This window comes from Zea mays, chromosome 7 (genome assembly GCF_902167145.1).
Source record: "Zea mays cultivar B73 chromosome 7, Zm-B73-REFERENCE-NAM-5.0, whole genome shotgun sequence".
NCBI lineage: Eukaryota > Viridiplantae > Streptophyta > Magnoliopsida > Poales > Poaceae > Zea > Zea mays.
In genome coordinates this window covers 24978736-24994582 of record NC_050102.1, presented here as the reverse complement: position 1 = coordinate 24994582, position 15847 = coordinate 24978736, and the positions used below count along the sequence as shown (strand labels likewise).

General features: G+C 43.4%; 1 protein-coding gene and 1 pseudogene across 1 annotated transcript; both read right to left on the bottom strand.

Moving 5' to 3' along the window:
- Positions 1 to 7319: 7319 nt before the first annotated feature.
- LOC103633775 (uncharacterized) lies at positions 7320 to 7877 on the bottom strand (annotated as a pseudogene).
- A 3406-nt stretch (positions 7878 to 11283) lies between these two features.
- Positions 11284 to 12026, bottom strand: LOC103632161 (uncharacterized). Its single transcript, XM_008653987.3, has one exon. It carries the CDS (start codon positions 11939 to 11941, stop codon positions 11378 to 11380), a length of 564 nt encoding a protein of 187 aa, XP_008652209.1. The 5' UTR covers positions 11942 to 12026; the 3' UTR covers positions 11284 to 11377.
- Between the last annotated feature and the right edge of the window lie 3821 nt (positions 12027 to 15847).

The window sequence follows — 15847 nt, the reverse complement described above, 5'->3', positions numbered from 1 at the left end:
CTTGTATCTTTTTATTGGTTTGTGTTGAACCTTTAGCACCTGTAGAATATATAATCTAGAGCAAACTAGTTAGTCCAATTATTTGTGTTGGGCATTTCAACCACCAAAATCATTTGGGAAAAGGTTTGACCCTATTTCCCTTTCAATCTCCCCCTTTTTGGTGATTGATGTCAACACAAATCAAAGAAAATATATAAGTGCATAATTGAACTAGTTTGCATATTGTAAGTGCAAAGGTTGCTTGGAATTAAACCAATTTATTCTTTCACTAGATATGCATGGATTGCTTTCTTTTATTTAACATTTTGGACCACGCTTGCACCACTTGTTTTGTTTTTGCAAAATTGTTTTGGAAAATCTTTTCAAATTCTTTTTGCAAATAGTCAAAGGTATATGAATAGAATTGCAAGAAGCATTTTCAAGATTTGAATTTTCTTCCCCTGTTTGAAATGCTTTTCCTTTGACTTAAACAAAACTCCCCCTCAATGAAATTCTCCTCTTAGTGTTCAAGAGGGTTTTAGATACCCATTTTGAAAGTGGTCATACCAATTTTGAAATATATCAAAAATAAGATACCAATTGAAAACTTCTTTAAAACTTTTAAATTGGTGGTGTTCGATCCTTTTGCTTTGGGCTAATACTTTCTCCCCCATTTATAAATGAATATGAGTGAAGATTACACCAAAGTGAGAGTGATTTGGAGTAATGGCGAAGGGTAAATGATACCGGTAGAGTAGAGTGGAAGCCTTGTCTTCGCCGAAGACTCCATTTCCCTTTCAATCTATGACTTATCATGAAAATACACTTGAATATAAATGAGCTATATGTGCAAAGTGTCAATCAAAGTTCCGAGAATCAAGTATATTTAGCTCATGCCTAAGTTTGGTAAAAGTTTTCTCATCTAATGGTTTGGTAAAGATATCGGCTAATTGTTCTTTGGTGCTAATATAGGCTATCTCAATATCCCCCCTTTGTTGGCGATCCCTCAAAAAGTGATGTCGAATGTCTATGTGCTTAGTGCGGCTGTGTTCAACGGGATTCTCCACGATGAGGATAGCACTCTCATTGTCACATAGGAGAGGGACTTTGCTCAATTTGTAGCCATAGTCCCTGAGGGTTTGCCTCATCCAAAGTAATTGCGCGCAACAATGACCTGCGGCAATATACTCGGCTTCGGCGATAGAAAGAGCTACTGAGTTTTGTTTCTTTGAAGCCCAAGACACCAGGGATCTCCCCAGAAACTGACAAGTCCCTAATGTGCTCTTTCTATCAATTTTACACCCTGCCCAATCAGCATCTGAATAACCTATTAAATCAAAAGTGGATCCTTTGGGGTACCAAAGACCAAACTTAGGAGTATATACTAAATATCTCATGATTCTTTTCACGGCCCTAAGGTGAACTTCCTTAGGATCGGCTTGGAACCTTGCACACATGCATACGGAAAGCATAATATCCGGTCGAGATGCACATAAGTAGAGTAAAGATCCTATCATCGACCGGTATACCTTTTGATCTACGGATTTACCTCCTGTGTCGAGGTCGAGATGCCCATTTGTTCCCATGGGTGTCTTGATGGGCTTGGCATCCTTCATTCCAAACTTGGTGAGAATGTCTTGAGTGTACTTCGTTTGGCTAATGAAGGTGCCTTCTTGGAGTTGCTTGACTTGAAATCCTAGAAAATACTTCAACTCCCCCATCATAGACATCTCAAATTTTTGGATCATGATCCTACTAAACTCTTCACAAGTAGATTTGTTAGTAGACCCAAATATGATATCATCAACATAAATTTGGCATACAAACAAATCTTTTGCAATGGTTTTAGTAAAGAGTGTAGGATCGGCTTTTCCGACTTTGAAGTCATTAGTGATAAGGAAATCTCTTAGGCATTCATACCATGCTCTTGGGGCTTGCTTGAGCCCATAAAGCACCTTAGAGAGTTTGTAAACATGGTTAGGGTACTCACTATCTTCAAAGCCGGGAGGTTGCTCAACATAGACCTCTTCCTTGATTGGTCCATTGAGGAAGGCACTTTTCACGTCCATTTGATAAAGCTTAAAGCCATGGTAAGTAGCATAGGCAAGTAATATACAAATTGACTCAAGCCTAGCTATGGGTGCATAGGTTTCACCGAAATCCAAACCTTCGACTTGTGAGTATCCTTTGGCTACAAGTCGGGCTTTGTTCCTTGTCACCACACCATGCTCATCTTGCTTGTTGCGGAAGACCCACTTGGTTCCTACAACATTTTGGTTAGGACCTGGAACAAGATGCCATACCTCATTCCTTGTGAAGTTGTTGAGTTCCTCTTGCATTGCCAACACCCAATCTGAATCTCTTAATGCATCTTCCACCCTGTATGGCTCAATAGAAGACACAAAAGAGTAATGTTCATAGAAATGAGCGACTCGAGATCGAGTTGTTACCCCCTTATGAATATCGCCGAGGATGGAGTTCACGGGGTGATCTCTTTGAATCGCTTGGTGGACTCTTGGGTGTGGCGGTCTTTGACCCTGATCATCTTCCTTGTCTTGATCAACTTCATCTCCCCCTTGATCGTTGTCCTCCTCTTGAGGTGGCTCTTCCTCTTGATCATCCTCTTCATTGTCTTGAGCCTGATCCTCATCTTGAGTTGGTGGAGATGCTTGCATGGAAGATGATGGTTGATCTTGAACTTGTGTGGGCTCTTCGGATTCCTTAGGACACACATCCCCAATGGACATGTTCCTTAGTGCGACGCATGGAGCCTCTTCATCATCTAGCTCATCAAGATCAACTTGATCCACTTGGAAGCCATTAGTCTCATCAAACACAATGTCACAAGAAACCTCAACTAATCCAGTGGATTTGTTGAAGACTCTATATGCCCTTGTGTTTGAGTCATAACCAAGTAAAAAGCCTTCTACAGCCTTAGGAGCAAATTTAGATTTTCTACCTCTTTTAACAAGAATAAAGCATTTGCTACCAAAGACACTAAAATATGAAACATTGGGCTTTTTACCGGTGAGGAGTTCGTATGATGTCTTCTTGAGGATTCGGTGAAGGTAGAGCCGGTTGATGGAGTAGCAGGCGGTGTTAATCGCCTCAGCCCAAAACCGGTCCGGAGTCTTGTACTCATCAAGCATGGTCCTTGCCATGTCCAGTAGAGTTCTATTCTTCCTCTCCACTACACCATTTTGTTGAGGTATGTAGGGAGAAGAGAACTCATGCTTGATGCCCTCCTCCTCAAGAAAGCCTTCAATTTGTGAGTTCTTGAACTCCGTCCTATTGTCGCTTCTAATCTTTTTGATTCTCAATCCGAACTCATTTTGAGCCCGTCTCAAAAATCCCTTTAGGGTCTCTTGGGTTTGTGATTTTTCCTGCTAAAAGAATACCCAAGTGAAGCGAGAATAATCATCCACAATTACAAGACAATACTTACTCCCGTCGATGCTTATGTAAGCAAGCGGGCCGAATAAATCCATGTGGAGTAGCTCAAGTGGCCTGTCGGTCGTCATGATGTTCTTGTGTGGATGATGGGAGCCAACTTGCTTCCCTGCTTAACATGCGCTACAAACCCTGTCTTTCTCAAAATGACATTGGTTAGTCCCAAAATGTGTTCTCCCTTTAGAAGCTTGTGAAGATTCTTCATCCCAACATGGGCTAGTCGGCGATGCCAGAGCCAACCCATATTAGTCTTAGCAATTAAGCAAGTATTGAGTTCAGCTCTATTAAAATCAACTAAGTATAGCTGGCCCTCTAATACTCCCTTAAATACTACTGAATCATCACTTCTTCTAAAGACAAGAACACATATATCCGTAAAAGACAGTTGTAACCCATTTTGCATAATTGAGATACAGAAAGCAAATTGTAATCTAAAGAATCTACAAGAAAAACATTGGAAATAGAATGGTCAGGTGATATAGCAATTTTACCAAGTCCTTTGACCAAACCTTGATTTCCATCCCCGAATGTAATAGCTCTTTGGGGATCTTCATTTTTCTCGTAGGAGGAGAACATTCATTTCTCCCCTGTCATGTGGTTTGTGCATCCGCTGTCTATTATCCAACTTGAGCCCCCGGATGCATAAACCTGCAAAATAGTTTTAGGCCTTGTTCTTAGGTATCCAAACGGTCTTGGGTCCTTTCACATTAGAAAACAAGCACCTTGGGTACCCAAACACAAGTCTTGGAGCCCTTGTGTTTGCCCCCAACATATTTGGCAACTACTTTGCCTGATTTGTTAGTGAGCACATAAGAGGCATCAAAAGTTTTAAATGAAACATTGGGTTCATTTGATGCAGTAGGAGTTTTCTTTTTAGGCATTTTAAGATGAGTGGAATGCCTAGAGCTAGATGTCTCATTCTTATACATATAAGCATGGTGAGAAACAGAATGAGACTTCTTAGCATGAATTCTCCTAATCTTGTGCTCACGATAACCAACAGGATATAAAATGTAACCCTCGTTATCCTGAGCCATGGGAGCCTTACCCTTAACAAAATTAGACAATTTCTTGGGGGCATTAAGCTTGACATTGTCTCCCTGTTGGAAGCCAATGCCATCCTTAATGCTAGGGCGTCTCCCATTATAAAGCATGCTACGAGCAAATTTAAATTTTTCATTTTCTAGTTCATGCTCGGCAATTTTAGCATCTAGTTTAGCTATATGATCATTTTATTGTTTAATCATAGCAATATGATCATGGATAGCATCAACATTAATATCTCTACATCTCATGAAAATAGAAACATGATCAACAGTGAATGTAGAGGGTTTGCAAGATTTTAATTCATCTATCTTAGATTTTAGCATGGCATTTTCATCTCTAAGACAGGAAATAGAAACATTGCAAACATTTAAATCCTTAGCCTTAGAAATTAGTTTATCATTCTCAATCTTAAGGCTAGAAATTGATTCATTCAATTTGTCAATCTTACCAATTAAACTGGCATTATCTTTTTTAAGATTGGCAATTAAATCATCACAAACATTTTTCTTTTCAACCTTAGTGATCAAATTAGCATTTTCAACTCTAAGGTTGGAGATAGTTTCATGGCAAATGCTAAGCTCACTAGTTAATTTTTCACATTTCTCTATTTCCTAAGCATAAACATTTTTCACTTTAACATGCTTTTTATTTTCCTTAATAAGGAATTCCTCTTGGCTGTCCAAGAGATCATCCTTCTCATTAATGGCACCTATCAATTCATTTAATTTTTCCTTTTGTTGCATGTTAAGATTGGCAAAAAGACTAAGCAAGTCATCTTCATCATCACTAGAACTACCCTCATCACTAGATGTAGTATACTTGAGGGTGGTTCTAGCTTGTACCTTCTTTTTCTTGCCGTCCTTTGCCATGAGGCACTTGTGGCCGACGTTGGAGAAGAGGAGGCCCTTGTTGACGGCGATGTTGGCGGCATCCTCGTCGGAGGAGGAGTCGGTGGTGCTCTCATCGGAGTCCCATTCTCGACATACGTGGGCATCACCGCCCTTCTTCTTCTAGTACTTCTTCTTTTCCTTCCTCTTTCCCTTCTTGTCGTCGCCCCTGTCACTGTCACTAGAAATAGGACATTTTGCTATAAAGTGACCAGGCTTACCACATTTGTAGCGAACCTTCTTGGAGCGGGGTGGATAGGCGGAAACTGAAATTTACAAACTTAAAGCACAACTACAAGCCGGGGTTAGCGTTAGAAATAAATCCGAGTCTGGAAGAGAGGGAAAAACAAATCAACCAAAGAAATAGAGCGGATGACACAGTGATTTGTTTTACCGAGGTTCGGTTCCAATGAACCTAGTCCCCGTTGAGGTGGTCACAAAGACCGGGTCTCTTTCAACCCTTTCCCTCTCTCAAACGGTCACCTAGACCGAGTGAACTTTTCTCCTTAATCAAACGGGTCACTTAGACCCCTCACAAGGACCACCACAAGAATGGGGAAGAAGAAAAGTGATCCAAGAACAAGAGCTCAAAGAACACGAGCAAAACTCTCTCTCTAGTCACTATTTGTTTGGAGTGGATTTGGGACTTGGAGAGGCTTTGATTCTATTGAATTGTGTGTTGTATTGATTGCACTAGCTCTTGTATTGAATGAGATGTCTGAAAAACTTGCATTCCTTGAATAGTGGTGGTTGGGGGGTATTTATAGCCCCAACCACCAAAACAGTCGTTGGGGAGGGCTGCTGTCGATGGGCGCACCGAACAGTCCAGTGCGTCACCGGACACTATCCGGTGCGCCAGCCACGTCACCCAACCGTTAGGGTTCTAACGGTTTCGACCGTTAGAGCTCTGACTTCTTGGTGCACCAGAAAGGCACTGTTCACTGTCCGGTGCGCCTTCTGGCGCTGCTCTGACTCTGCGCGAACTGTTCGCGCACTGTTCATGTTGCAGGCGGCCGTTGGAGTTGACCGTTGCGCTCGCGAGCCGTTGCTTCGCTGGCACACCGGACAGTCTGGTGAATTATAGCGGAGCGGCTTTCTAGAAACCCGAAGGTGGCAAGTTTGAAGTCGTGCGGCCCTGGGCACCGGACACTGTCCGGTGGTGCACCAGACAGTCTGGTGCGCCAGACCAGGGTTCTCTTTGGTTTCTTTTGCTCCTTTCTTTTGAACCCTAACTTGTATCTTTTTATTGGTTTGTGTTGAACTTTTAGCACCTGTAGAATATATAATCTAGAGCAAACTAGTTAGTCTGATTATTTGTGTTGGGCATTTCAACCACCAAAATAATTTGGGAAAAGGTTTGACCCTATTTCCCTTTCAATCCTTGCGCATCTCGACATAGACCAACGCACCCCGCCGCCACTAGCTAGGGGAGGTGCTCGCTGTGCCGTCGTCCTTGCGCATCTCGACAGAGAACCAGCGCACCCTCGCCGCCGCTAGCTAGGGGAGGTGCTTGTCATGCCGTCGTCCTTGCGCATCTCGATAGAGAACCAGCGCACCCCCGCCACCGGTAGCTAGGGGAGGTGCTCGCCATGCCATCGTCCTTGCGGATCTCGACAGGGAGCCAGCGCAACCCGCCGCCGCTAGCTAGGGGAGATGCTCGTCGTGCCGCAATCCTCGTGCCATCCTCAAGGCCAAAAAATAATTTCTTGTGTCGAGAATTTCAGCATCGTTTTTGCTTGCTCCCAAACCATCCCACACAGCCACAACATCTCCTTCATCCTCTCGATCATCAACCATGACGGTAATTACTTTACGATGGTGACACCCTCTCCACTGCATACCAGTCTGGCTCTATTCCCACAACGATACTAGAACGCTCCACTGCAGATCCATATCTTCCAGCTATCCATCGTGCTCGAAGTCGGGTGATCGGGGAAGCGCGGTGGGCGGGTCGTGCTAGCTGTTACGCCACAGATAGCCTAGACACTTTGTTTCAAAAGGTGCTAGTAACGAAACAACAACATCATCAAGTGCTCGACTATAGGGTGGGTCGATGTGATGCCACCTGGACCATCTACCGAAGTGGATGTCACAGATGCCCTCAACCACCGGTCCATGTGCATAGCTACGAGCTCCACCCCTAGCGTCATGCGGCGCTGGGCGTGACCAGTGTCGACAAAGCCCACCGTGGATGGCACCAGCGTGCCGTCAAACACGACCTCCTCGCCATCCTCGTCCATGCCTCGCCTCGCAGACCTACGAATGAAGCATCCCACCTGGACGCCACCGAGTCCGTTGTCGTACGCGCTGGCATTGGCCTCGCCGATCACCTACAAATGGCTGGCCTCGCCCTTCCCCTCGCCGCCCATGAGCATGACCTCCACGACCTGGCTGCGCCCGCTGCGCGGTGGCAAACAGGCACCCTGCCACACAGCAGAGGGAGGCGGAGGCCACGAGCGGCAAGAAGATGGTCGCGGTTGTCGTGGTGGAATAGAGCAGGGGTGGGGACGTCGGTGTTCATCTAGGCGGACACATACGTGAGGCTAGTGTGGTGGCAGTGTTGATCACGGGGGCTGGGGAGACTAGAGGCGGGTGAGGGATGATAAAAAACACTGATCGTTGGATGCGATTGATTATGAGAGAGGAGGTAAATGAAGCAATCAAAAGTGTTGGTTTAAATTGTGGGATTTAGCTAGAAGTAATTTGTTGTGTGCATTTAGTGATGCTTTAAATGTAGGATTATATAGGGGTATAGATAATATTTTGTTGTAGCTTATAAACTATATTATTTTCCATTATACTTTTGTGTGCATTTAGTCTAATGTTTTCTTCATTCACTCATAACATATACTGCACCGAGTTGTGGTTGTAATTTGCTCATCATATTAGCAAACGTTCATATAAATTTGTTTACTAAAATAATTACTCAAAAAATTAATCAATGTCATGCATGCAAATCTATAATTTAAAAAATATAAGCGTTTCAACAAACATAGATTGAAACTACGTTGCCCACAACAAAAAGGCACAAATATACTAGGATCATATCTACAAGTTTTAAAAATAAACAATGACTTGCTCTGAACGCGTGGGTTACAAACTAACGGTCTTCCAACACATAAGGGCTAGTTTAGGAGCAAGGATGTCTAAACCCACGGAGGAAAAATCTGCCACAAATAACTAATTAAGGACTAGTTTGGAACCTCATTTTCTTAATTTTCTCAAGGGATTTCCATTCTTTCAAGTAAATTAGTTCATTTTCGCTTGGAAAAATAGAAATCTCTTAAGAAAATAAAGTTTTCAAACTAGCGCTAAATATCTAATTCAAATGTCACTTGAAGGGTACAAAACCTAGGAAATAAAGAGATCCCAAGAAGATTTATGTTTCCAAACTAGTCCTATGCAAGATCCTAGATACATGTGACATAATCCATCCAAGGTTGGACCTCATTACTGTTGCTAGGTCCTGCTGCAACCGTCGTATCTATGGAACCGTTCCTGTTCTGCAAATTTATTAGCAGGCCTGTTAATCCATCGTTGGAAAATACATCTATTTGAGCATGTTGATTTACTCAGTGAAGTATTATACACCCACTACCGGAATTTCTCTCTTTGCCGAATACCGAATACTTTGCCTATGTTTTTTCGGACACTCGGCAAAGAATCTCTTTGACGTGTGTCACGCAAAAAACTCTCGGTAAAATAAAACACTCGGCGAAGAAGCTCTTTGCCGAGTGCTTTTTTTTGGACACTCGGCAAAGAGCTTCTTTGCCGAGTGTCAAAAATATAACACTCTTCTTTGCCGAGTGTCAAAAATATAACACTCGACAAAGAGCTCTTTGTCGAGTGTTTTTTTCCAACACTAGGCAAAGACAATTTTAAAATCATATTTTAAAGCAGTAAATTAATTCAAATGAAAAAGTTTTAACTACAAATTTGTATAACTCATTATGATGTACATTTTATATTTTGAACATTTCTTCATATGACAAACTAAAAATAAATTTGTTCATAAAACATAAATGTCTCTCGTAATTTATGAAACTACGAGAGAGATGTATAGAATTTGTGCATATTGTTAGAACCATCATATGAGATGAACAAATGACCAAACAACCAAAATAAACTTTGTAGATCTTGAGAGTTATACAAGTTTGTAGTTGACAACTTTTTCATTTGAAGCCATATTGTCAACGAAAACTACATCTGAATTTAAAAATTTAAAATTTGAATTTTGAAAACGACCTCGAAAGAAAAAACCACCAACATGAAAGTTGTAGGTATTGAAGAGTTATGAAACTTTGTAGTTGACAATGTTTTGGTTTGAAATCATCTTGTCTTGCAAAACTATGTTTGAATTTTTCAAACTATCTCAGATGAAAAAACCACCAAAATAAAAGTTGTAGGTCTTGCAATGTAATGAAACTTTGTAATTGACAACTTTTTGATTTGAAATCATCTTATCATTGAAAAATTCGTGTGAAGTTTTCAAATTTAAAATTCAAATTTTGTAAACGGCCTCGGATGTTGAAACTATTAAAATAGAATTTGTAGATCTCAAAAAGTTATGCAACTTTATAGTTGGTCACATTTTCAAATAAATTCATTTAGTGCCTTAAATAATCAAATTACTCTCGGTTTGTTATAGTACATGAGGAATGAAAACGTAATATAGACGTAATTGGTGTAGTAGTGTAGTGGTAGGGTTTAGAAGTTGTTCATATAATTTAAAAAAGGTTTTTCTGTTTTTTATTTTTTCGATTCTTACTTTGCCGAGTATTTTTCTTTGCCGAGTGCTTTTCGACACTCAACAAAAATTTGATTCAAAATAATAGTGAAAAATGATAGAGAGATGAGTAAGGTAATAACTAATAGTGAAAAATGATAGAGCGATGGGTAAGGTAATAGCTAGAGTTAGAGAGTTGTTCGTATAATTTAAAAAAATGTTTTCTGTTTTTTTATTTTTTCGATTCTTAATTTGTCGAGTGCTTTTCGACACTCGGCAAAAAATTGATTTAAAATAATAGTGAAAAATGATAGAGTGATGGGTAAAGTAATAGCTATGGTTAGAGAGTTGTTCGTAAAATTTAAAAAAATGTTTTTCTGTGTATTTTTTATTTTTTTCGATTCTTCATTTGCCGAGTGTTTTTCGACACTCGGCAAAGTTTTTGCTGAGTGCCCAAAAAAATTACTCAGCAAAGAATCCATTGTCGATAAAATATTTGCCGAGTATTTTTTGCGGAGTGTTACATTCAGCAAAGCCTTAGAGACTCGACAAAGAACACGATTCCGATAGTGACCATGTGTGTTGGGCAGGCAAACCGTGCTGTGTTCATGATAATGTATATTTATGCACTTTTTCTATTGGTCAGATGTCTGATTTTTAGTTTTAATTTCTTTACGAGATATCATATTCTTTCTTGCTTATTTTTTCTATATTGAAAAGTGAATCTTAGCTTTACATGCTCATGAACTAACGTGACAAAGATACACACCATGTTTCACGCACATGAAATAAAACGTTTGGTTTATAGGGACTAAAGAACTGTTTGGTTCGTGGCTAACTACGTCACACTTTGCCTAACGTTAATCGTCTGAATTGAAGAACCTTAGGCAGAAAAGTTAGACAAAGTGTGGCAAGTTAGACAGCAAACCAAACATGCCCTAATTTTTAGTCCATTCATTTTATTTTATTTTAGTCCTTAATTAACAAATACGGAAACTAAAACTCTATTTCAATTTTAGTATTTATTATTTTAGGAATTAAAATAAAATAAAATAAAGTGATTAAAAATTAGTCCCTACAAACTAAGCACCCACTCATGTCAATTAATAAGAGAAAATACATAATCGGTTCCTTTTCTCTCTTTCATTTTTTCTGTTACGCACGTTGCGAAGAACTAAATAGGAGCAGGAGAAAGAACAATAACATCATGTCAATTATTTTATTGCTCCAATCCATACCAAAAAAAATAGCGCGCCCGATGAACAGCGCTTTATACATATAGTTCACATCACGTCCTAGCCGGCAGCGACGGCCGCGGCGCCGGCAAGATGGCGATCGCCAACTCGATCTGGTCGTCGAGGCCGAGGTCGGCGTCAGCCAGCGGCGAGTCCTGCCGGGCGGCGGCGAACGCGGCGTCGCAGAGCGCGGGGGTGCCCGTGGCCTCCGCGAGCAGCGTCTGCGCGTGCTGCAGCTTCCCGGCCCGTGCGGCCGACGCGGCGTGCCCGAGCCGGCGCACGGCGGCGGCGTACTCTCTGGCGCACGCGGCCAGGCAGTCACGCCGCACCGGGACCGTCTCGTTGGCCCGCAGCCAGGCGATCTTGACTCCGGTGGCCTTGGCCGTCGCCCTGGCCATCCTCGCCGCGATCACGGCGAGGCCCAGCTCGTCGGCGGTGGCGCTCTTGTTGTCGCGCCGCAGCGTCCGGACACAGTAGTCGTAGCTGCTCCTGTCGCCACCCGCGTAGCTCTCGCACCTGTCCTGCAGCAGCGTCTTGGAGGCCGTGCAAGCGAGCGGGGACGGGGAGACGGCTAGGAGGAGCATGGCGCAGGCGAGAGCTTGAAGAGATGCCGCCATGGGGAAATTCTTAGCTCTCTCTGTGGTATGGGCAACTTAACCAGCTTTGGTTCTTATAGTCCATTAGTTGTATAACAGTCCTGTGTGTGCGTCAGTTAAATACAGCATATAAGGAATTGTTAATTTGGAACGGTGCAAGTGCAAGTGAGTCAATTCGCGCAACGTACACGTACGTATATATATACCATTAATTAACTGATGAAACGACGTTAAACATCCATCAGCTTTCCCTGTCAACATTGCATCAACTTTCTCCTTTAGGTCGATCTGTTTGCAGGGTTTATCTTAGCGGTAGCAGAAAAAACCGGACCTCACCAAGAAACATCTCGGATTTCTCGTTTTTTTTTCGTTTTTCTCAAAAAAATGACAGAATTTAGAAAGAACAACTCAGTTTAATAAAAAAACATATGAATCATTTCTAAACCACCTAATGCCACCGTGTACATGTAACCATTCTATAAATGAAAAAATGAATTACAAATTGACTGCAAATATATATCCATAGAGAACATAGAATAATGAGACGGTCCAAATAAACCAAATCTTAGATAAATAAAGTTCTTTGGCAGCATCCATCACTACCGGAAACGAACGCTTTGCCGAGTGCCCGAAGCACTCGACAAAGCCTTAAAAACACTCGGCAAAGACTTTGCCGAGTGTGGCACTCGGCAAAGAAGGCTCGGCAAACAATGCATCGGTAAAGCCTTCTTTGCCGAGTACTTTTTCTCGGGCACTCGGCAAAGATGTTTGCCGAGTGCCAGGGAGCACTCGGCAAAGAAAAGCAGCCGTTACGGCGTCGGGTGACGGAGACGGCGTCTTGGCCGAGTGTCACGGGTGACACTCGGTAAAGGAGTTACCTTTGCCAAGTGTCTGCCCAGCAGCACTCGGCAAAGAATTAATCTTTGCCGAGTGCCACCCGGGACACTCGGCAAAGAACCCGCCAGGGAGGGTGCCTCTTTGCCGAGTGTCAGAGTTATTACACTCGGCAAAGAACCTATACTGGTGCCCAGGTCTTGGTTCTTTGCCGAGTGCTATGGTCTTGACACTCGGCAAAGAACCTCTTTGCCGAGTGTAACACTCGGCAAAGTGACCAGCATGCACCTTTTTTTATTTGTTTTTTGTATTCCATCCACACAAATAAAAGATAGCACATATATATCACATATATACATCACAGATATCATCACAAACATAAATAGCCAACACAAACATAAATATCCATCACAAACATAAGTGTTCAACACAAGTACCCAACACAAACATAAGTCTCATACGTCTGAAGCTCTGACATAAGTATCCAACACAAACATAAGTGACTAACACAAGTTTTGAAGTCTTCAAACACACAGACATAAGTATTCAACACTGAAAACATAATGGAGGTGGGCGGTTGGTCTGGTGCTGCGTTGGGCTGAACCCTTCAGGAGGGTTGTTGAATGCGGCCCCAGATTGACCCTGTACAGAAAAGAGATTGCATGTGTTATACCAGATGCATTACCAACATCTAACTACAATTTTGATACTCACAGGAGTATGGAACACAGCAGGGTCAACTGCAGGGAACAATGGAGGTGGCGGAGCGAAACCCTGTGCCACGCTAAGGCTCTGCATGTACTGGAACATATCTGCCATCCTCTGATCAGTCGTCGCCCGCTCCGCCATTATCCTCGCCTGCATCTCTTCTAGTTGGGTCTGTAATATTACAAGCCAACGTTATAGTAACTCAAAGAGAAGGTATATAACTCAAGGAAGGACGAGTTACAGAAGCACTAACCTCAAGTTGTTGTATGCGCTGCTGTGAGCTGTCATGCCGAGGTCGTATGGCTGGACTCGAGCCCGTGCTCCTTGCTCTCACCTGAGACAAAGTGGGAGTGGAGGACGAGTCGATTGCCCCGACGGCAATCCAGTACCGCCCATGTCTCTTGCCTCCTTTGACCCTCATGAGCACATCGGGGTCAATAAGCTCGGTTCTTGGATCATAGTCTGGGCCATGGACCTCCTGCGCCATGGCGGTGTAGTCATGAAGGCGGCTGTAGATGGCGGAGTTGGTGTAGGTCTCGGGCCCGTCATCCGGGTTATAGGTGACGTCGGACGTCGCCTTGCCCTTATGGGCCATAGCATAGGCCGAGAAGGTGGAGCAAGGCCGACCACCATGTGACGCCGACTGCAAGAAAACCAACGAGATAGTTAGAAATAATATCTAATCCAGTGCTATATACCTAAATAAAAAAGAGGGCGTACCCATGCTTCGACATATTGGCCCAGGCTCCGGCTGCCTTGGTGGTGGGAGGGACTTTGCATCATCATACGTCGTTCCCGGCTAGCGGTGTGCGCCTTGTCCCACTCAGCCGAACACCACCTATCCACCATCTGCTCTCAGCACAGAGGATGTGCGGCGCACCAATGTGGAATCATCTACAAAGTAAACACGTAAAGTGCATATCAGAAGATAAAATTAAATTCATGCATGGAGTACTGGTACCAAACATGTATGACTTTACCTGCAGGTACTGGTCCCTGGTCAACGACATGGTTCGGGCTTGAGTTTTGGTCACCCTCTCCCCAAGGACAGAGCCGTGGTAGGTGATGATGGCCTGGATTCGGGCCTCATAGTGCATGTCCACGACATGCTTCTTACAGCTCGTGGTGGCCACCACATCTACCCTAGCCTCGTATCCAGCCTCGCATCTGAAGAAATCCTACATACAAAAACGATGTATCCATACATTATTTCAAGAATTTGCAACGAATGCGACATATTTTACATTATACTAAGACTTACCCACAGCTCTTGCTTCACCCGCTCCGCCTTGTTATTGAATTCCCGGCCGTCCCGGTCTACTGCATCGGGGGCGACGGCGTAGTGGTCGAAGGTGAAGGCTGGGCCCGTCACTTCGGCGTACTCGACCAGTCCAGGGAAGTGTTCCCTGCACAGCATGCCGAGGATGCCATTTGGGGGGCGATGATGACCCCCAGCATAATCCACAACCGTCCAAGACCTGTCCAAGTGATAAATAAAAAGTATTAGTTTATATTATGATTCTGAACACATATTATGAACAAGAATAAAGAACATAAAGTTACATATCTCTCCCCTTCCAGCCAAATTAGCGACCGCCTATCCCGAAGTATGGGACGCTGAGGAAGACTCGCGGGACCTCGCAGGTAGATGCCCCTCGAACCTGAGGCACCAGAACCTAAGGCGTCCTGCTCCTGGTCGTCGTCCTGCTGCTGGTCGTCGTCGACCTGAGGCGTCGCCTGCTGCTGGACAAGGTCGTCCTGCTGCGCCGCCTGCTGCGCCGCCTGCTGCTGGTCTGCCTCGTCCGCCGTCCTACTCCTCCTCCCCCTCCTCCTCCTACTCAGCCAATTACCGCCGATCATATTTGTCCAAAAACCTGCAATTAAGAGTAAACAAATAAGCACATATAAAAAGATGTATTTAAAAACAGGTGCGAAATAAAAAGTCATATAGCATTACATCGATTAAAAATAATCTTCATATGTGCCCCCCCCAGTCGTGCCTCATAGGGTAGATGAAGAATCAAATGTTGCATTGGATTGAAGAAGCCGGGTGGAAATATCTTCTCAAGCTTACACAGTAACACGGGTGCCAATCTTTCCAAGTCTGCAACCACGGTCCGAGATAACTCTTTTGCACAAAGCTGACGGAAGAAATAGCTCAACTCTGAAAGCGCTAGCCAGACATGCTCAGGGACATAGCCTCGAACCATCGTAGGAAGAATCCGTTCAATCCATATGTGGAAGTCATGACTCTTCATCCCTAAGACTCGCATAGTAGATAAGTTCACCCCCCTACTCAGGTTAGCTACATACCCATCAGGGAACATCAACATCTTGATCCACTGAAGTACTTCCTTCCTCTGGGCCCTGCTTAGGACGAAATCG